General features: G+C 29.7%; 1 protein-coding gene across 1 annotated transcript; it reads left to right on the top strand.

The window, feature by feature from the left end:
* Nucleotides 1-10426: 10426 nt before the first annotated feature.
* Nucleotides 10427-23799, top strand: GALAK (galacturonic acid kinase). Its single transcript, XM_021420122.2, has 14 exons — nt 10427-10629; nt 11076-11189; nt 11295-11366; nt 13253-13296; nt 14075-14225; nt 14695-14760; nt 16869-16948; nt 19729-19828; nt 20654-20829; nt 21406-21446; nt 21546-21574; nt 22489-22558; nt 22679-22768; nt 23430-23799. Exons 1-14 carry the CDS (start codon nt 10606-10608, stop codon nt 23672-23674), a joined length of 1302 nt encoding a protein of 433 aa, XP_021275797.1. The 5' UTR covers nt 10427-10605; the 3' UTR covers nt 23675-23799.
* The last annotated feature ends 654 nt before the right edge of the window (nt 23800-24453 follow it).

The following is a 24453-nucleotide window of genomic DNA, read 5'->3' as shown; positions in this document are numbered from 1 at the left end:
AATGATACATTCTTATTATGTGTTTTAATAATAAATTCTATATTTATTATTCTCCTATGTTAACTTGTAGGTTTTTTATTATCTACATCTTATTTTATTGAAAAAACCATGGATATTCATCTAGTTAGATTCAAGATCAATGATGCAAATAGATGTCTAGCGAACATTGCTACAATGCACACTATATTTAAAGGCGAGAAATATTTTTCTCACTTGATAATGAAAGAAATCAATGTTAATGTAATATCTAGTAGTACAAGATTAATTAAAGGTTTTAAAAGAATCAATACTTTACTATTTAGAGAAACAAAGTTTATAATAAAAGATGCATTATTTTCTATTAAGTCAAAAAGAAATTTATTAAGATTTAAAGATTAAAATGGATATTATATTGAAACAATGAATAAAAGAGACACTAATACTTTTATGATGCATTTATTATCTTGGATAAGAAGTGTGTATTGTAAAAATTACCCATTGTCCTCTTGATTGTACCATACAAAAATTAGAATGATCGAAACTCATGCTATTGTAAATGAGAAGTTTACTAATGACTTTAATGTTTGGCATAATCAGTTGGGCCATCTTGAATAAAAAATGATACAAAAGATTATTGAAAATTTATGTGATCATCTATTCAAAAAATAAAAGATTTTTCAATCTAATGAATTCTTATGTGTTACTTATTATCAAGGTAAATTAATTATAAGGCCATCACTAGCTAAATTTGGAACTGAATCTCTTATATTTTTTAAACGTATTTAAGGTGATATGTGTGGACTCATATGTCCACCATGTGGAACATTTTAATATTTTATAATTTTAATTGATGCGTTGACTTGATAGTCACATGTGTACTTATTATCAACTTTACAATTTGACATTTGCAAGATTACTCAACCAACCATTAGTTGGTAAGCATATTTCCATATTAGTGAATTTAAATCTCAAGCCCTTAATGGATATTGCACATTAGTTGGAATAACTGTTGAATAGTCTGTTGTTTATGTTCATACACAAACAATTTAGCAAAATCATTTATTAAACACTTCCAACTGATTGCAAGGTTATTTCTTATGAAATCTAAACTTCCAATTTTTACTTGAAGGCATACCATTTTGAATATAGCAACACTTTTACACATCAAGCCAACAAGTTATCATTAATTCTCCCCTATACTTGGTTTGTGGTCAGGAACCAAATATTTTTCATTTAAAAAGTTTTGGATGTGCAATATATATCCCAGTTGCTCCATCACAACGTATAATGATGGATCCTCAAAAAATGTTATAAATATATGTTGGATACGAATCTCCATTTATAATTAAATATCTTGAACCATTTACAAAAGATTTATTCATGATAAGTTTTGCCAATTGTCATGTTGATGAAATCGTTTTTCTAACATTAGAGGAAAAAATAAGCATTTGAAAGAAAAAAAAATGAAATTTCTTAGAATGCATTAACATTATCTAATTTTGATCCTTACAGAAATTAATGTGAACTTGAAATTCAAAAGACAATTCATTCACAGAATAGAGTAAATCAATAGCTGAACGTATTTATTAACTTAAAGAGAACAACTAAATCTCATATATCAATCACAATTGCTCTTATTAAAATTGATGTACTTGTAGGACAAAGTACGCCAAAAACATAGGAAACCAATTGATTCCAAGGATAAAATTTTTGAAAAAGAAAATAAGCAAATATACAAGATGGTCAAAAAAGGAAAACAGAAAGTTTAGAAAAAAACCTTAAAATAATTGATAAAAATTCAAAAAAAAATCAAGTACCTAAAATCATTGAAAATAAAGATATCTCAATAAATTATATCATGATGGGGAAAAGATAGAATCGGAATGAAATAAATGTTGATGATATATTTGCATATAATGTAGTACTCAATATTGTGAAAAAAATTAAGATTTTGAACCTACATCTATTGAAGAATGTAGACATCAAAATGATTGACCGATGTGGAAAGAAGCAACTAAGGTGGGATTGAATTCACTAGCAAAATATAAAACTTTTAGACCTGTAGTCCATACAACGAATGGTGTAAAATCAATAGGATCTAAATGGGTATTTGTACAAAAATGAAATAAAAAAAATGAGATTGTGAGATATAAAGCATAACGTGTCGTATAAAGTTTTATCCAAAAACCTGGTATTAATTATAAGACAAATATTCTCTTGTGGTGGATACATTTATATTTCTATATTTAATTATTCTAAAAATACATGAGAATATTAGAATTCGTTCAATAAATATAGTTACAACCTATTTATATGGCTCACTTAATATTAATATCTATATGAAAATCTCTAAAGAATTTAAGTTGCCTGAAGCACGTACACAATTCTTGATAAATTTATTCTATCAAATTAAATAAATATGTATATAGATTAAAGCAAACTACATGCATGTGGTATAATCACCTGAGTGAATATTTGTTAAATGAAGGTTATAAAAATAATCCTATATGGTCATGTGTTTTTATAAAAAGATTTGGATCTAAATTTATCATAATTGTTGTTTATGTTGATGACACAAACATTATTGGTATTCTTAAAGAGCTATCAAAAACCATAAATTACATTCAAAAAGAATTTGAGATGAAAGACTTTTGAAAAATAAAATTTTATTTAGGTTTTCAAATTGAGCACTTAACAAATAGAATATTTGTCCATTAATCCAATTATACAACAAAAAATGCTAAAACAATTCCATATGGACAAAGCACATCCATTGAGTTCACTAATGATTATAAGGTTACTAGAAGTGAAAAGGACTATTTACGACCTAGTGAGGATGTTGAACTTATTGGTCTTGAAATAGCATATCTTAGTACAATTAAAGCATTAATGTATTTTGTTAGTAATACATGACTTGATATATCATTTGCTATAAATTTATTAGTAAGATATAGTTTTTCTCCAACTCAAAAATATTGGAATGGAATTAACATATCCTTTAACATCTTCGAAGAGCAATAGACATGGGTTTATATTATTCAAATGCATTGGTTATGCATATGTAGAATATTTATTTGATCCACACAAATCTTGATATCAAAAAAATTACTTATTTACATAAGGAGATACAATTATTTCATAGCGTGTTGTAAAACTAACTATAATTGCTACTTCTTTTAACCATGTAAAAATTTCAGCAATTTATAAGACAAGTTGTGAATGTGTTTGGTTAATATCTGTAACTCAACATATTCAAAAAATATGTGGCTTGTCAACCAACAAGAAAATTCTAATAATATTATATGTAGATAATACTGCTTGCATAGCTTAGTTAAAAGAATGATATATTAAAAGTGATAGGACAAAATATATTTCATCAAAGTTTTTTTTTTCACTCATGGTCTCTAAGGAAAATGTGATATTAATATTCAACAAATTTATTCAAGTGACAATCTAGTAGATTTATTCGCCAAAACCCTTCTCACTACAATGTTTGAAAAGTTAGTACAAAAAATTGAAATGTGTTGTTTAAAAGATCTCAAATAATGTAGTCATCTGGAGGAGTAAAATACGTACTGTACTATTTTAATTCATCAAGGTTTTTCTCATTAGGTTTTTCTTGATGAGGTTTTTAATAAGATAGTATTTCAAAAATGTATTCTTGAAAAGAATTATACACTCTTTTTTCTTTATTTGGATTTTTTTTCGTGAAGTTTTTTCCTAGTAAGGTTTTAATGTGGTATATTCTTAATACAATGGACATTCAAGGGAGAGTTTTATGAACATATGTATGAATGTCTATTATGTTATGACTTAAGAAGTTTAGACAAAGTCAAATAGTCCAACAAGTCAAATACAAGAAATATAATCTAATTTAAACTCTTAGATTTGATTATATATATCTAGATTTAGATATAGGCTAAATTGGATTAAGATAAGGATTTAAGGGGTTATTAACCTATAAATAGACCTTTCACTTCATTTGAAAGTACATACTTGAATAGGATTTTCTTACTTTCTCTAAATACCTTCTCTCATAGTTGTTCTTGTAAGTTATATTTCATAACAGTTTTTAGTTTATTATGCTAGAAATTCTTATTAGCTAATTTGAAGGATACAAATTTTTTGAACATCTTTTTAAAAAATTACTACTTAGATTTTTCATTTAAATTATTATGATATAACCTTTTACTTTTATGCTTATACATATAAGTCAAGGATAAAAAAAAAGTCAAATTTCAATTATATTTATTGTTATCCTTATTTTCATACACTTACATTAAAATTTTAAAAATATTAATTGCTTAACATTAACATTTTTAATTCACCACTTAATAGTTTTTGCTTGCTAAATTGAGGGAATATGAATTAGATTACAATGTGTTAAAAAAAAACTATATATGTGTATATATTTATATATATTATAGATATTTTACAATTATCATTATACATTTACATAAATATTTTAAAACGAATAATTTCGAATTTACATTCCTGGAGACATTTTGAAAATTTTGGAATTAAGGTTTTTTTTAGATTTTTTATAATTAAAAAAATAGAAAACACAAAAATTAATAATACAAAAAATACAAAATACAAAAAAATTAAAAGTATAGAAAAATGAAAAAAAATACAAAAAATAATAAAAATATAGAAAATACAACAATACAAAAATAAAAAAAAACTATTCATCTTGATAATGTTGATGAATTTACATCTCAAACCTTTAATGAATATTGCATATTAGTTGGAATAATTGTTGAACAAACTGTTGCTCATGTTGATATACAAAATGATCTAACAGAATCGTTTATTAAATACTTTTAACTGATTGCAAGGCTATTGCTTATGAAATTTAAAGTCCTAATTTAAGCTTGAGAGCATACCATTTTGCATGCAACAGCACTTGTACGCATTAGGCCAACGAGTTATTATAAATTCTCCTCTATACAATTGATTTGTGGTTTTGAAGCAAATATTTCTTATTTAAGAATTTTTAGATGTGCGATATATATCCTAATTGTTCCACCACAACGCACAATAATGGGTTCTCAAAAGAGGTTAGGAATATATATTAGATATAAATATCTTTTTATAATAAAATATCTAGAACCATTAACAGGAGAATTATTCACTATAAGTTTGTTGATTGTCATTTTGATGAAATAGTTTTTCTAACATTAAGAGAAGAAAATAAGCACTTGAAAAAAAAATTTCTTGAAATGCATTATCGTTATCTAGTTGTGATCCTTACATAAATCCATTTGAACTTGAAGTTCAAAAGATAATTCATTTACAAAATATATATATTTACTAACCTAAAGAGAATAACTAAATCTCATATATAAGCTATACATGCTCTTATTAGAATTGATGTCCTTATAGGACAAGGCATGCCAAAAGTGTGGGAAACCAATTGGTTTCAAAGATAAAATCCTCAAAAAAGAAAAAAAAGCAAATATACAATGATCAAAAAGAAAAAATAAAAACATTAGAAGAAACCTCTAATATAATTGATAAAATTTCAGAAAAAATTCAAGTACTTGAAATTATTGAAAATAAAACATCTTAATAAATTATATCTTGATGGGGAAAATATTGAATCAAAATGAAATAAAAGTTGGCGATATTTTTGCATGTAATGTAATGCTCAATATTATAAAAAAAAATAAAGATCTTGAACATACATCTATTAAATAATAACATAGAAATGATTGGCCAATATGGAAAGACATAATGAAGGCGGGATTGAATTAACTTGCAAAACGTGAAGTTTTTAAACCTTTAGTCCATATAACAAATGATGTAAAATCAGTGAGATTTAAATAGGTATTTGTGAGAAAACGAAATGAGAAAAATGACATTATATAAAACATAATTTATCACACAAGGTTTTACCCAAAAACCTAATATTGGTCATGACAAGACATATTCTCTTGTGGTAGATGTAATTACATTTCTATATTTAATTACGCTGGTAATACATGAGAATATTTAAATGCGTTTAATAAATGTAGCTACAACTTATTGATATGGCTCACTTGATGTAGATATCTAATATGAAAATTTTTCATAGATTTAGGTTGCTTGAAGCACGTACATAATTCTCGAGAAATTTATTCAATCAAATTAAATAAATATGTATATGGATTAAAGTAATCTGGATGTATGTGATATAATTGTCTTAGTGAATATTTGTTAAAAAAAGATTATAATAAAATGATTTTATAATATGCTTATGTGTTTTTATAAAAAGATTTGGATATGAATTTGTTATAATTGTTGTTTATGTTGGTGACATAAATATTATTTGAACTCTTGAAGATTTATCAAAAGTTGTGAATTACATAAAAAAAGCATTTGAGATGAAAGACTTTTGCAAACCAAAATTTTATTTGGGTCTTCAGATTGAGCACTTGACAAATTATATTTTTATCTATCAATCAAATTATATAACAAAAGCGTTAAAACAATTCTATATAGACAAAGAACATTCATTGAGTTTACCAATAGTTGTAAGGTCATTAGTTGTGAGAAAGTACATTTTCGACCTCATAAGAATGATAAAGAACTTCTTAATCCTAAAGTACCATATCTTAGTATAATTAGCACACTAATGTATCTTGTTAGCAATATACGACTTGATATATCATTTGTTATAAATTTATTAATAAGATATAATTTTTCTCTAACTCAAAGCAATTGGAAGGAATTAACATGTACTTCAATATCTTTGAAGAATAATGGAAATGGGCTTATGTTATTCAAATGCTTTGGTTATGCATACGTAAAATATTTATTTGATCTACATACAACTTGATCCTAGACAGATTACTTATTCACATATGGAGATACAACTATTTCATAGTGTTTTATAAAACAAAACATAGTTGTTGCGTTCTTCTAATCATGTAGAAATTTCAACAATTCATGAAGCAAGTTTTGTAATTCAACATATTTGAGAAATATGTGGCTTGTCAATCAAGAAGGAAATTCCAACAACATTATATTTACACAATTCTTTAGAAATTTATTCAATCAAGTTAAATAAATATATATATATATGGATTAAAGCAATTTGGACACATGTAGTATAATCACCTTAATGAATATTTGTTAAAGACTATAAAAATGATCCTATATGCTCATGTGTTTTTATAAAAAGATTTGGATATGAATTTGTCATACTTGTTTTTTATGTTAATGATATAAACATTATTGGAACTCTTGAAGAGTTATTAAAAGTCGTGAATTACATAAAAAAAGAATCTGAGATAAAAAACTTTTGAAAAACAAAGTTTCTTTTTAGGTCTTCATATTAAGCATTTGACAAATTGAATTTTGTCTATCAATCAAATTATATAACAAAAATGTTAAAATAATTTTATATAGATAAAGCATATCCATTGAGTTCACCAATGATTATAAGATCATTAGATATGAAAAGTACCATTTCCAACCTTTTGAGGATAATGAAGAACTTCTTAATCCTAAAGTACCATATCTTAGTGCAATTGGAGTACTAATATATATTGCTAGCGATACACGACCTAATATACCATTTGCTATAAATTTATTAGTAAGATATAGTTTTCTTCTGACTTAAATAAATTGGAATGGAATTAACATATATTTCAATATCTCTAAATAAAAATGGATATGTGCTTATAGTATTTAAATACATTGTTATGCATATGTAGAATATTTATTTGATCTACATAAAGCTCAATTCTAGATAGATTACTTATTCACATATGAAGATACAACTATTTCATAATGTTTTGCAAAACAAACTATTGTTGTTAATTTTTTTTAATCATATAGAAATTTTAACAATTCATGAGGCAAGTTGTGAGTATGTCTGAATATGTCTTGTTAAGATATGTAATTCAACATATTTCAGAAACGTGTGGCTTGTCAATCAAGAAAGAAATTTCAATAACATTATATGTACACAATTCTCAAGAAATTTATTCAATCAAATTAAACAAATATGTATATAAATTAAAGCAATCTAGATGCATATGGTATAATCATCTCAATGAATATTTGTTAAAAGAAGACTATAAAAATGATCCCATATGCTTATATGTTTTTGTAAAAAGATTTGGATATGAATTTGTCATAATTGCTATTTATGTTGATGACATAAACATTATTAAAACTCTTAAAAAGTTAGCAAAAGCCATGAATTACATAAAGAAAGAATTTAAGATGAAAGATCTTTGAAAAAAAAAATTTTGTTTGAGTCTTTAGATTGAGTACTTGACAAATTTTCGTCCATCAATCAAATTATATAACAAACGTGCTAAAACAATTCTATATAGACAAAGCATATCCATTGAGTTCACCAATGGTATTAAGGTTATTAAATGTGACAAAGTATCATTTTTGACCTCGTGAGAATGATAAAAAACTTCTTGGTCTGAAGTACTATATCTTAATATAATTGGAGCACTGATATATCTTGTTTGCAATACATGACCTAATATATCATTTGTTATAATTTTATTAATAAGATATAGTTTTTCTCAAACTCAAAGAAATTAGAATAGAATTAACATACTTTGATATCTCTGAAGAACAATAGACATGGGCTTATATTATTCAAATGCATTGGTTATGTATACGTAGAATATTTATTTGATCCACATAAAGCTTAATCTTAAATAGATTACTTATTCAGATAAAGAGGTACAACTATTTCATAGTGTTTTAGAAAATAAATTATAGTTGCTATTTATTCCAATCATGTAGAAATTTTAACAATCATGAGGTAAGTTATAAATGTGCTCGATTAAGATTTGTAATTTAACATATTCAAAAAACATATGGCTTGTTAATCAAAAAGAAAATTCCAACAACATTACATGTAGATAATAACATTTGCATAGCCCAAGTGAAGGAATTAGGTTTTAAAGGCGATAGGACAAAACATATTTTGCTAAAGTTCTTCATTTACAATCTTTAAGAAAAAAAGGTAATATTAGTGTTTAACAAATTTATCTAAGTGACAATCTAATAGATTTATTCATCAAAGCTCTTCCTATTGTATTGTTTAAAAAGTTGATATGAAAAATTAGAATTCATCGTTTTAAGGATCTCAAATAATACGATCATTAGAGAGAATAAAATACGTATTGTACTCTTTTTTTTCATTATGGTTTTTCTCACTCGATTTTTCTTGATAAAGTTTTTAATAAGGTAATATTTCAAAAGTGTATTTTTGAAAATAGTTGTGTATATTTTCTTTCATTCAAACATTTTTTCACTATATTTTTTCTTAGTAAGTTGTTAACAAGGTATATTCTTAATATAATGGACATTAAAATGAGAGTTTTATGAATATATGTATAAATATCCATTATATTATGACTTAAGAAGTTTAGTTCAAGTCAAACAGTTCAACAGGGAGGATATAAGAAGTATAAGTTGATTTGAAGTCTTAGATTTGATTATGTATATCTAAATTTAGATATAAATTAAATTGGATTAAGACTAGAATTTAAGGGATTATTATCTTATAAATTAGCCCTTACTTCATTTGTAAATATATATTTGAATAAGATCTTTTTACTCTTTCTAAATATTTTATCTCATAGTTGTTCTTATAAATTATATTTTTTTATTATTATGTTAGAAATTCGTATTAACTAATTTGTGGGCATACAAATTTTTTGAACATCTTTTTAAAAAATTAATAGTTTTTTTATTTGAATTATTATGCTATTACCTTTTATTTTTATTCTTATACATTTAAGTGAAGTATATAAAAAGTCAAATTTCAAATATATTTATTGTTATCCTTATTGTCATACCCTTATACTAAAATTTTAAAAATATTAATTGCTTAACATTAACATTTTTAATTTATCACTTAATAATTCTTGTTTGTTAATTTAATAGAATATGAATTTGATTATAATATGTTAAAAAAATATATTTACACATAAATATATTTATTTTAAATTTTTTATTGTTATCATTATACATTTACTTAAATTTTCCAAGAAGAAGAATTTCAACTTTACATTCTTTGAGACATTTTGCAAATTTTGGAATTAAGGTTTTTTTAAAATTGATTTATAATTAAAAAAATACACAAAATAGAAATAACAGAAATAAAAATACAAAGAAATTAAGCGTGCAGGAAAATGAAAAAAATACAAAAAATAATAAAAATACTGAAAATAAAAAATACAGAAAAATGAAAAAAATGCAAGAAAGGGGGCAAGATGATTTCTCAAGTTCATCGAAATATTAAAATTGATAATTTTTTTTTAGATTTATGCATTGATATTTATCTCTTAAATTTTTAGATTTATAAATTGATAAATTTGATTTTTAATAAAAATGCAAATCTAAATAAACACGGCCATTCAGATAATAAAAAATCAAATTCAAAATTCTGGAAAAAAAAGAAAAAAAAAAACAAAGAAACTCAACTAAACAACTATTGTATGATTGTGACGAAGGCACTTACCTCATTTGACGTTTGAACCGATTTTCCGGTTCACCAACCGCACCCTCCTTCCGTCCGTGTCTCTTTCACTTTACTGCTCTTTCCGTTTATAAACACAACCCTCAAATTGGCTACAGCTCAGGACATATTGGGAGATAGGTGCAATGTCTTGGCCTACTCAGGATGAGGTAGTGATCTTTCTTCATCCATAGCCATTGCCATTGCCATTGCCATTGCCTTACTATTTTTAACAACAGTTCTCTTTTCTCTCTTTTAATTTGGTTGAATTGGCTAATATTTCTGCATCTATCTGGGTTTTTAGTTTTTACTTTGTGACTATTTACATCGATACGGCGTCATTTCTGTTTTTACAGCGGTGTCTGTGGCATTGTTTAATCAATATCTTCCAGTTGATATTATTTCTTTTCAAAGCCAAAAATAAGGGGATAGATTTGGCTCTTTATTTCTGATAAAACTAATTTAAGAATGATTTAATAATCTGATGTTGGGGGTTGGATGATTGCCATTGCCTCTGCACTTTTTATTTTAGTAAATCTTGGGTTTCTTTCTTACATTTGCCCACTTTGTGTTGGCTACTGTGCTCATAATAATTGCGGATGCCACTGGATTGCAGTTAGATAAAATTAGAAGGATAGTGTCTGAAATGGCTGGGAAAGGTGCAGAGGATGTTCGAGTTGTTGTTTCTCCTTATCGGATTTGTCCATTGGGAGCTCATATTGATCATCAGGTTAGTACATTGCAGCTGTGTTTGCCCTGTGTTACGTATGATGTCAGTGATGTAAATTTGTTATTTGTTTATTGCTTACCACTTTCTGTTTTCTAATGCTCACAGGGTGGAATTGTTTCTGCAATGACAATTAATAGGGGAATACTGCTGGGATTTGTACCTTCTGGCAACACTCAGGTGAGGTTAAGATAGAGTTTTTATTTTGTAGGTTTTGCAGAACGGTGAGTAGATTTCTGGAAGCTTTGTGGCCGTTTATGCTCGAATCTTAACATTTTTTACAAAACTTCCTGATCTTAGACAATAAAATTAATATAAGTTTGTGCTGTTGTTCATCGGTCATGCCGAGGCTGAATCTGCTTGTTTTGTTCCAGATTATTACCTGCCTGCTTTGCACCAATCTTTTAGAATTCTTACAAATTGTGTGCAAATAAAGTAGGTGGAATAAATCAAATTTGCATAGATGAAACATTGCACAAGCATGTTTGTTGCTAGTTGTTTTTTCTCTTCATTGAATAAGTTTATAGAAGACAGTGAACTCAATTTTTGAACGCCATCTAGTTGCCCTGTGAACATTTTGATTCCTTGAGGTTGTCTATTAATATAATCATAAAATGTATGTTCCAGACTGTCTATCTTTATAATTTGAATTTCAATTGCTTGGACCTACCTTGAGGTTTGAAGATCTTATAAGATTTCCCATTGTATATTTATTACAAGGAGAGGTAGTGTGAACTAGGTTACTCTGCAAAGCAGTTGTAAGTGTTGCTCAAAAACGCAGATTTACTGAGCTTTTGCCAAGTATCTTTCTCTTCTGAAGGAGCTTTATTGGCCTATCCCCGCATTTCGTGAAAGAAATTTAAAACTATGAGGTTGTTTTGGACATGAGCTTTCACCTGAGTTTTTTCCTTCAACAGTTTTAAAATGCCATTTGGCTTGTGTAATGGGCTTGATACCTAGTATATCATCATGTGTCAGGCAGCAGGCTTTTTCATGCATGTTGTAGCCAGACAGACTGCTGCCTGGTGTCTACTTCAAATGATATTAGCAAGATGTTCTCTCTCTCTCCCTCTCTCTATTTTTTTTTTCTCTTCTCTTGATAAGCAAACAAGAGATTGTCCTATGAAAGAGTGGTAACTACCTAGGTTAGCTGAACCATTTCTATTGTATCATAAAATGAGAAGTTAAAGGCTATTGTATAGTGCAAAGGTAATGAATTTGACTGATCAATCTAAGGGTGGGTGATGCCGAGGCGTTGTGAAAGACACCAATCGTGGCGAGGTTAGAAAGCCCACTAAGGTGAACCACCAATCTTGACAAGGTTAAAAAACCCCACTAAGGTGAATAATAGCCTAAATCCTACTTTGGTTGGCTAGGCCAAAGATACTAAAGCCTCTTACCCTTTAAAGGGAGTCGAGAAATAACCACTCCTGCTTAAGAAAATATTATTTATTAACTCTCAACTTGAATGTGTATAATAACTAAGCCTAAGGGTCCTATTTATAGTACTATAGGCCCACATCCTAATAAAACTCTACTTCTAGCTGTCTAATACAATTAGAATAGTTAACAAGAGATTTAAATAAAATAAGTGTTCTATTCCTAAATAGAACATGACTAGCTTAACTTCCTAATACAAGTAAAAGAAGAATTCTATTATACTTGTAATTCTTAAACCAACTAAAATTAGCAAAAACTAAATTAAATAAAATACAATCCTAGACACTCTTGCATCGGTGGGAATTCAAACTTCAAGAGTGGCCATGCGAAAAAGGCTATTGTTGAATTTCTAATCCCTGACATGAATACCATTACTATGTACATCGCAAAATGAGTTGTTCTTGGATATCATTATAATACTCTCTCTCTCTCTCTCTCACACACACACACACGCACGCACATGAAGCCCTTTGACTTTTTTCTTACTGCTTGAGGGTACAAAAGAAAAAGCAACCACAATAAAAAATTTTAACAGAATGAGAGTAATCATTTTCCTAATCTGCTATTGTTATTTTTTTCATTTCATTTCATCTTCTGCTGAATGGACTTTGGAATGCTTGGTATAGGTTGCATTACGTTCAGCTCAGTTTAAAGGAGAAGTTAGGTTCAGGTATGAGGATTATGATAATCCTCCTTCACTTATGCATTGCTCTTCAATAATATCCTTTATTAATTTTTTTATCTAATTAGTCTTTTATATTTCCAAGTCTAATAAGGATTTTGACATTTTTCATTTCATTTGCAGCATTTTTTATTTTCTTTTACTTCTATCGTCAATGGAAACTGTCCTCTCCTCTCTCAGCCATTAAATCATTGTTGGTTAAAGGAAGAAATATGCTTGTTAATGCAGATCCATTGCTAGCCCTTCTTTTGTGAGGATTGCCTGTGAAACATGATAGCCATCTTTCTAGATTTTTCAAATGAACCATGGACTGTGTTTGCAGTTACATATAACTTGTGTGTCAATGTCAAATATCTATAAATTGAGTTGCTTAAGTGATATATCACAAACCATTGAGTTCACGCTCTTCTTTCTTTCTACCCTTCCCCACTCAACCTCCACTTACCTCTTGGTTAATACTCTTCTACATTAAAAGGCCTGTTATTGCTAGGGATCTTCAACTATTATAAATAGGAAATTACTAAGCACATTGGAAATTCACTGGCTGCTGTTAAAGATGAATCATTACATCACACAATTCAAATAGAGTGCTCTATACAATAGTACTACCGTCTTATTCCTAGAGTATTTGCATATACTGTGTATATGACTTGCTTCTTTCTGCTTCAAACAAGATTAATCCGTTGTGATGAGTCACATCTTTTGCATTATGATTACACAACTATGCCATGTTTAACTTGATTCTTTGGCATCACTGGTTTTATAGAGTTAATGAAACCCAACAGCCAAGGCACAGCATTAGCAAGGGTGAAGAGATTAAAGTAGATAAATCTTCTCCACCAGAAGAATGTTACTGGGGCAGGTATGCTGTAGGAGCCTTGTATGCATTACAGAGCAGAGGGAACCGTCTTGCTCAGGTAAGTGTTATTTCCCTGTATTTTCATGCAAGTCAAAAACTATCTAAATTATTATGACCACGGAGAAAGAAAATAAAATCATCAGTCTACGGTAAGCTGTAGTACATTCTAAACCCTGTAATGAAGATCATAATGAGAGGGAATCTGTTTACAGTCCAGAAAAATATGCAAAATCTATTAATGAAAGATAATCACATCCAAGGTTCTTTTCTCATGTCTTTCTTTAGGAACTGAGCATCCTTTTCAAGTTTATGCATTGTGGCATTGAGGAAAAATGGTTTTTATTTGTATTGGGTTATCAACCATCATCTTCAGATTCCTAATATGATGGCTATGTCTGTCAAAATGCTGAGTAGGAAACTGACGTTTTACAAACTGTGAAAGCCAATGCTTTTTCTTAGTTTTTTTTCACATTTAATCATTTTTGAAAATATGTAGGTTTTTCAATAAATTCCACTCATATTTGCAGGGAATCATTGGCTACATCTGTGGATCTGACGGTCTGGACAGTTCAGGCCTTAGCTCTTCAGCTGCTGTATGTTTATGTTTTTGCTCGCCTTTGTTACAGCATATAGACACCTTCATTACAGCATATAGACAGCTAAGGTGACACTATGTTGTAAAGGAAAGAAAAGCTCATGCACTCACACCTTTGAGATAAAGCAGCTCACTGCTCCAAGAAAATCCATTCTAGAGATAAAATTTCAGATAATCTGCTTTTCTGTACATTATTTGCAAATGCATAGACCAGTGTTGGAACAGTTTTCTAGTATAGGAAACAATAGAAATTATGTTTCCTGGAAATACTAGTGAATAATCACCAAAACTAAGTTCATCTCATCGTAGACATAGGGAACACAAATAATTGGAAGCTAAAAGTTGCCCTCCCGGTCCGATTAACAGACATAAGCTCAATAAAATTCCAATACTAGCATGGTTTGAGGCATTAGAAACTAGACAAATATGCTTACTCACCATATATATGGCATGTATAATTAATCCTGTTTCTTATTTGTCCTGGACATGATTAATCCTTGTTGATCCACATAGAGTTAAAGCTCAAAACTAACCAATATTTTATAGAACTTCATTAGTTTGAAGCATCAGATGGAACCCCATAGGTTCCTTACTTGTTAGGTTGAATAAGCAGCACTCCTACTCTCTTCTGGCAGCACCCACCAGCCCATCCTTTTTCTTGCCTTCTTCATTTAGAATGTGAAATTGATGTTTATGAAGTCCAAATTAAATTGGTAAACTAAGTCAGCTTATTTTATACAATGGCAGTTTAAGTAGAACATGATTTTATTCAGATTGCTACAACTTAGCAGCAAAGTTAGGAGAAGATGAAGTATTAGATGGCATTAAAAAATAGGTTATAAGAATTCTTGGGGGACTGCATAAACGGGGAAAACATGGCTTGAAATTTTTCAAGAGTGGCAGAAATTCAAAGTCTGAATTTTTGAGAAGAATTAATAGGTTGATATTTGGAGATCACTTATAAAGAGATCCTATTTTTCTCTCATTATATTCCCTTCCTACCCAGAATACCCACTGATTAACTCCAAAATAAATAAATTCAAAATGGCTTTGGTTTATGCAAAGAAATTAGGCATAACTTGATAAAGACCACTATCAAGTAAGAGAGAACAAAAGGAAAAAGACAATCCTGAAACCATTCCTTAAGGTATGAGTGTTCTATCAAGGAGGAGCCTTAGTTCTGCAAAAATTCTTCCATTTGCATATAACGTATTAAAAGTTAACAAGATGAGAAAACTCAAAAAAAAAGGAAGAAGAGGAAGCAGATGACTCACCCAGAAATGACAATATGTACTGTTCTCAAAATAGGAGTAGATAGAGGTTGCGATTGAATTTCACAATATATTAATTTTAGAGAAATTTTTATGTGCTGATAGATGCCTCTGGCTTTCAAAAGATTAATGAAGATGAAACAGAAGAGGTCCAAATATTGGCAGAGAAAGATAGGCTTAGTATGTTTTCATAAGGAGGAAACTGATTGAAGCTGTACCTTCTCAACCTTGGGAGGATGAGAACTAACTTTTCATTAGAAAATAGGCTATATATCCTCAAGCCTTCTTTTGAAAAGAGTATATCTGTTTTGGTGAAATCTGAGGCTACTGGAAATTTTTTAATCAGGCAAGAGAGGTACCATTCTCCATGTCTTGCTTAACTTGGTGGGAAGTTTTAGGAAGAGATATATTGCATTTTTAATATTTTAATTTTAACCATGAAATTCATTACATATCATTAAAACTATGGTGTTTAGTGCTTGAGTTTGTTTATCTTTAATAATCAAAGTAAAAATCAATAAATCTAGTACCTTAATTGTTGGTAATTTTCATTTTGGGATGTCTGCAAAGAAAACATAGGCAGAGGAAGTGTATCATTGCATGTTTCTTAGGAATTGATCTGCGCCATTCATATACTTAAGTATGCATTTTTCTTGAAAACTAAGGGATTAAATTAAATTGTAATTATAGTTTCAGGCCAATATATGTAACTTTTATCAGTAATTGTCTTGTTTCATAGTTATTTCTAAAATTTTAAGGCCAATCTGAGGCATGCTTTTTTTCTTAGTGAATTTCCTCTTTTCTGCATACCATGTAGTTAATTTATCTTTGACAGGTTGGCATAGCTTACCTGCTGGCTTTGGAAAGTGCAAATAATTTAACTGTATCTCCCACAGAAAATATCGAATATGACAGGTATTTTTGTTCATGTTGAAATACTTTAGTTTGTATGCATTTTACTTTAGTAGTAATACCATCCAAATTTTAAAACTGTGTTTTATGCTTGGCATTTGAAATTTACTGGTGAATGTTGTCAAATTTTAATCACCAAAAGTTAATATTTGTTTTTGAGGTAAATTGCATATCTGTTGCTTATAGGTATGCTTCAGGACCACATTTATAAAAAAGTCATTATGTTGAATAAAGAGGGGAAAGGATATAGGGAATTGGAATCAAAGAGAAAAATAGGGATAGATATAAGAAATAAGGGACTAACAAATGGAATTGGGGGAGAAAATCAGAGAGAAATAAAAAAGGAAAATCTCAATACTCCATTTCAAAACATGCACTTCAATATTTAACTCAATGGTATGTGGATGTATTTTCTTGTGCAAAGAGTGGGTTCAAATCCTTGTACTCCAATAAAAACAAAGATGTGTATATGCATGCTGATGTAATATATTGTCCAACATAATTTACAAATAAGGATGAGATTGTCATTGGAAAAATGTAGTGAAGTGGTGTGTTTCTGGGTAAAATCCTACAAGCAAGCAGCACAATTTGCCATAATTATTTTGAAACAATTTTTATAGCAAGCAACTTCTGTGTGATCATTTGTAACTTAATATCTACTTTGCCTTGTCCATGACTTTGTACAGATGTCAAGATGTGCATGCGCATGATTGTCTTATTTGTGAGTCTCCTTGCATGCGTGCGTTCATTTATGTGAACTGGGGGGTAGGGGGGAAGGATGTAATAGAACTGAATAAGGTCCACCATGTACCATAGTTGAGTAAGTCTAGTATAATAGTACTTGACTCCTTTGTTGGTTGGCCTTGGGAGTAAGTTGTCAGACATGAGTGTGTGTCTAACACAATTGTGTTAAAATTTTTTCGAAGTTTTTCCTTATTGAGGGTCAATACCTCATACTCATGTCCACTTTGAGGTGTCAGATAAGTGTCCAACATGGGTGCTTGAGGAATATGAAGAATTGGAACATCATTGGTTTGTACTTTCTTGTTATCAGCGGTTTGGTTGTCTGTATAGGTGGGGCCAGTTTGGATTTAACTAGAAGAGGTTTGATCACTGTTCACTCCAGTACTTTATTTTAGTTTCCATTCTCTTTACTGTTGCTTAGGAATGCTTCTATAGAGGTCAGGATATTTTGAAATCTGGGAAGATGTTCAATCTGCTCAAACCTAAAATTCTGTTATGAAAAGAAAAAAATGTAATGCAAGTTGCTATATAGAGTAATCAGGGATGTACATGATCTTGGAAATGGACTGGTACTTAAAACTTGAAAGAGGGGATCTTCATTTTTAATTTTCTTTTTTCTTCCTGTGGTTAAATAACTCACCCAATCCCTAGACTGAAATCTAGAATCATTTTGAATAAAGGAGAGTGTGGAAATATTTTAAAGTAGAGGGGAGGATCCTGATTTAAGTTGGAGTTGGTCATTGGTATTGAATGGGGAACTGGCTTGAGAGGGGAAACCGAATTGTAGGTTTGCTGGAGTCAAGGAGTTTAAGGCATAAAACGTAAGTGTTTCTGGAGCAGGTTGCTAATTTCTTGGTGATATACCTAGAAAGGATATATGGAGCTTGGGAAATCATGATCAATATAGTGCCTGCTGTTGCACTGGATATTAAATATTGTTCCCTTTGTTGCAAAGTTATTGTCTGCTGAAAAGCTCAAAGATTTTTTTTTTCTGAAAAGTTAAAAGCTCAAAGATTAAGGAATTACATTAAATGCAGCCACATTGACTGTAGAGGACAGCTTAACGTTTACCTTACATTAATCAGTAGCCTTCTTGTCTTCGTTGTCCTTATTAGGTAAAATTTATTAGGGTGAAGGATGTTTTTGGAATCAGCCTTCAATACATATTGTGGGTGATTTGCTTTGGGTAATTTCGATGTATAATTACTAATATCTCATAAATAAGCAACAAGCTTTACTCTTGTTTTAATTACCTCTAATACGTGATCATAAGGAATTATTAGAATTTATTAATTTAGTGCTCCCTTTGTCCCAATTTGTTTGGACTTGCAAAAGCTTTTTTTTAAAAACTGTTAAGTTTATTTGACTTTCTCCATAATATTTCTTCTTTGCCCTAAATGGTTTTGACATATAACATAACAAAAATTAATATTAAAAATGTATCTGTTTTGCAACAGCAGACTTAGAATATACAAACAGGTATGAGAATATTGAAAATTAGATGGAGAGAATAGATAACTTGGATGATCGCTTGCAATGTTTTTCATGATAAGTGGTTCCATTTAGCTGGCAATGAAGTTTCTTTGAATTTTAAACGTTAAATCCTTTTTTCGATAAGATCCAAATTTACCACTCTACTTAGGGTGATGGACCAAATTTAATTCCAGTTTGAGCGGGTGCATTTTGACTTTTAATTTGATAGAAAAATGGTCAGCAATTAATGGTAACAAAAATATTTCATGAGGGAGCAAAGGAATATTCCATGTAATATGCTATGAAATATTCCTTTACCATTAGCTTTGGACCATTTTTGACCAAATTTAAAAAGTACAGTGTGGAAATTGCATCAATTTAAAAATGAGTGGTAAATTTGGTCTATCACTCTTAAGTAAAAGTGTTTCATTTAGACTTTATCCCAATCCTTTTTCATCTCAAAGTTACTTCACTGATCAGAGAATGCACATTGTTAGGGTTACATGATTGCCTCTTTATTGTTACATGTGAAACCTTTTCTGAATTTGATGTTATGGCACATGTAGGGTGATTGAAAATGAGTATTTAGGCCTGAGAAATGGCATATTGGATCAATCAGCTATACTGCTTTCAAGCCATGGTTGTTTAACCTACATGAACTGCAAAGTAAGTCACTATTGATAATAATTTCAGAAATATATTATCCAAAAAAATTCAGAAATAACAGATCCTACTTTGTTTTAACGTCGTTTAACTTTGTTACTTTTGCACTGCTCAGTTAGTCTGATGGACTTGCTGTAAGTTAGTTATCACGCAGATCTATGGCTATATTTTACTCTCATATTTGTATATATGTTCGAAATCATTAATTCTATGTCTTTGTTGCTTCTCAGTTCTGCTGAATTATTCTATCATTGTATACACATATATGCACAATATCATTTTTTTCATTATTGCCAGTTGTACTGCCCAATTAAATTGACAAAAAGATGCACTTTCTTTAACTGTAAAGCATCACCTGTTAAAGCTTTTGCTAATTAATTGAGAGGCACAAGAAATAAAAGATCTTTTTTTCCCTATCATAGGCTATGTTTGCGAGTTAGAAGAATACTAGGACATCGAAAATATTTCGTTTTTGAACCTTTCAGTAATTGCTTGTCTGCCACATTGCTTGAGCTGTCTACATTTGGTTAGATGTTTCTCCCTAAGCCACTGTCTACACTCATTTATTACTCTTTTACAAGATTTCCTTCCTCTATAAATTGATAAACCTCTGTCTTATCTACAAACAGATGATGTTTTGCTTAAAAATAAATTTGCTTTTAGAGAATTTGTTATACTTCTCACTCACTTTGATTGTTAATGTTTTCTTTGCAATATAATGATGATCAAATTATTAATGTTTACTTCTATTCTATTTTATTATTTTTGTAAAGTAAAGGCTGAATTTATTTAACTTGTTCAAGCAACATGGTATCTTGTTAAATGTAGACTACAGAACACAAGCTTATACACCCACCGAATTTTCTAAAGGATCACGAGGCTGAACCACAGAAAGGCTACAAAATATTACTAGCATTTTCAGGACTGAGGCAAGCTTTGACTAGCAACCCTGGATACAATTCTCGAGTTGCAGAATGTCAAGAAGCCGCCAAAATTCTTCTGCAGTATGATTCTTGTCCCCTCTAATTGAGAACCCTGGAAATTTTCAACTATGATTTTGGTTTTTTGGTTGCACATATCTTCACCTTGTCCTCTTAGCTTGTGAGACAGTTGTGTTCATGTTAATTTCAATATTGATTCACATTTTGATTGAATGATTATGAAGGGAGAGCATTTGAATTGCTTCCTTGATTGTGCTGGCTGGGGGAGTTAATATATTGTTTAAAAATTCAGAGATATTTCATATCCTTGTTAAATGTTCCAACTTGCTATGAACAGAATGCATAAAGATGTTCAAAGCATGGCACTATCCCTTCTTTTCTTGCAAAACTGAAAGTTGTCTGGGTCCACACCCTGCAGGGAAAAATGCACACAACTGATAGCATTAAATGAAATCAACATCTTTTGTAGTCTTGTTTCTGACTTCACACATATCTTTCAACAAGATAAACATGATATTTCCATTTTTCAATAGACTGCAACATTGTGCACCATATGTGTAATTTTACTGTTTATGAGGATCATGTCCTGGTTCATATTGTTTCATCCTTTTCTTTTGTTCTCTGTTTTTGCTTTTGCAGTGCTTCTGGAAATGTTGAATTGGAGCCCTTCCTATGCAATGGCTAGTACTTGACCCAATTTTCTCTGTGAATTTGAACTTCCTTTCAACTTTTTGATTTGCACAATGAATTAAATTTCTTTCTTCCCCTCTTTTGAACAGTTGAACCAGAAACTTATGAAGCTTACAAGGTAAACATCAAACATATAAACTCTGATTTTTGAAGCTGAGAATTTTTGATTCATTTCTTTTTATCCTTTAAATAGTTATGTTTTGAATGTATTCTATTTAATTGCTTATCCTACTAGAAGAGTAAACTTTAAGTTCAATACTTCCATTCACTAAATAAGATTTCCATTTCTCTCTATTAAATAGTTAGAGGAGAGTGCAGAGTGCATAGATTCATGAGTATATTACTATTAATAAACATAGCATTTTGTAGTCAATGTGATGTCTATTCACCTCATCCTGGAATATAAACTTATGATGTAGCACACAGACAGGACAAAATAGAGTGTGAGAGAGAAAAGAGTAAAAGAGAGAGAAATAGATATAAAGAACTAAAAGAGAAGATTTGAAGAAATTTCTCAACTGGATAATCTGTCAAAAGCTCCCTGGATATGAAAATTACATAAGCATTTATGTAGATCCTAAATACTCTTCTTAACCTTTTTAGGATTAAACTTCAACATAGACAACTATTTAACTTAGACTATGAGCAAAATAAACCTAATAATCTGATACCCAAGAAATAATAAACCTAGCTTAAAGTACCTGAAATAACATACTTTCCCTTGTGCATGAAAACTCAGATTACATAACAAAGGAAAAGAAACAGCAATTCTCTTTGTCTAAATCAACCTTCTACCTCATCAGTAGATTGGTTATCCATTTTCCTTTTTGGTAGAAGAGATCACTATGTCTCAAACGTAAGATCTCTACCTAATCCCGAAAAGGTGGTAGATAGGTTATATTTGATGTATACAATGCTATGCATCCTAGGTTATATTTGATGTATATAATGCTAAGCATCCATTTGTTGACTAAACATGCTAAGTTTGTTCACAATTTTGTTTCTGATATTGGTATCTCCTTTCCTTTGCAGGTCAAACTGGAACCAAATCTAGCCAGAAGAGCAGAGCATTATTTTTCAGAGAATATGAGAGTTAGAAAAGGTACAACTGTGTTATCACACTTTCATAAATTTTTCTGGTCTATGTAATGGTCTCATGTAGATATCCATGTTGTTATAAGGCTTATCAACTAATAGGGCATTGGTGTAATGGTTATTCCAGGATTAGAGGCTTGGGCTTCAGGAGAATTGAGGGATTTTGGACAACTAATGTCGGCTTCTGGTCTAAGTTCTATTAAAAACTATGAATGTGGTATGGCATGCCTCTTTTGTTCCTTAGTTGCATCACCCTGCCCCTAATATTCCTAAAAGTTGCCAAGAAAAACAAAAACAATAGAGTACTGATATTCATATTTGCCATTGAAGTCCATTTGAGAAGGCAAAATAATCATACCTTGGGAAAACTTTATCTCATTTTCATATATAATAATATAAGTTGGCTTTTCTACCATCCGATGGTTGAATTAATTCAAGTTCTAATACATGCTCTGATACTGGTTCTAAAGGACATGAAAAATTTCATGTTTGTCGGTTGCCATGATATATGAAATGCTGCAACCGTTTCCTGTGTCCCTTCCCATGGTCTGATTACCAAGTATATTTTTTGTGCAACTCAAATGCATTTATGACTATTATTTAAGTTTAAATTTGAATTTAAAGCTTATACTAGTTCAGACTTGAGAGTTTTACTTGAATTTTTTAAGGAGTCAATTACGGCTTTAAAACCTGGAACTTTCAATTTTCCCTTCACTGTCTCAACAAAATGTTGAAAGAGTGAAGTGCAGATTGAATTTTCTATCGACTATAAACCAGTTTATTTATTTTTGATCTTTTAGGTTTGAGTTTGTGACTCTGCTAAAATGCCTACTTAAAATTATTCAACTATTAACTTTGATGGATATATGAATGTCAAGGTTGTGAGCCACTAATTCAACTATATGAGGTCCTATTGAGGGCTCCTGGCGTATTTGGAGCTCGGTTCAGTGGTGCTGGATTTAGGGGTTGCTGTGTTGCATTGGTAGATACTGATTGTGCAGCAGAAGCTGCAAAATTTGTCAGGGAAGAATATCCAAAGCTCCAGCCTGTGTTGGCCAGCCAATTGAACCCAGATACTGCTGTCTTGATTTGTGAAGCAGGTGACTGTGCTCGTGTAATCTGATTAACTAGTTGCTTTTCATCTTTTAACACTATTATGTTGTTTTATTCATTGATTTAATCGTACTCAATCCTCTGTATCATCTCAAACTATGAGTTTGCATGAAATGTAACACGAATTTTGATTTATACTGCAATGTTATATCCTCTGCTAGACTACCAAGGTTGATTCATTTTGACACTCTGAATTTTTCTGTTCTCAGTTAACAACTGTAATTTTTAGTTTTTATCTTTATAAACTTAGGATCTGTTTGTTACACTTTTGTACTGTTTTCCTAATTTTGTTTTTTTGTTGTCAAAATTTTTATTTTTATTTTATTTTTTCAAAAATTTTAAAAGAAGATAAATAATGTTGTTGAATGTCACAAAAATAAGAATGAAGTTATCATAAGCATTATAGTTAAGAAAAAAACATAGTTTTAACAAATTAAAAATAATTCACTATATTTATAGGTGGCAAAGCTGATGCAACTAGGAAAACTTGCTTGAACCCTAACTTGACGCAACTTGATTTAATATAAAAAAGTCAATAATTAAATCAGTCCAAATTTAATTTGAAATGATTTGAACTTGCTTTGATCTGAATATGAAATGATTTGAGGTTGAATGATTTTAAAAATAACTCGAAATGATCTGAATTCGAATAATTTGTTTAAATTCAATTGAATTTAAAATGAACAGAACTTGAAGAACAAGAGTGTCAAACTAGAATGACATGACCTTGACATAATCCAAAATCAAAACAATTCGTACCCAAAATGACCTAAAATTGAAATGATCCAA

The sequence above is a fragment of the Theobroma umbraticum genome, unplaced genomic scaffold (genome assembly GCF_002168275.2).
Source record: "Theobroma umbraticum cultivar Fairchild unplaced genomic scaffold, ASM216827v3 scaffold_56.0, whole genome shotgun sequence".
Classification (NCBI taxonomy): Eukaryota; Viridiplantae; Streptophyta; class Magnoliopsida; order Malvales; family Malvaceae; genus Theobroma; species Theobroma umbraticum.
The sequence above is the reverse complement of the archived record's forward strand: the minus strand, read 5'-3'. Positions and strand labels throughout refer to the sequence as shown.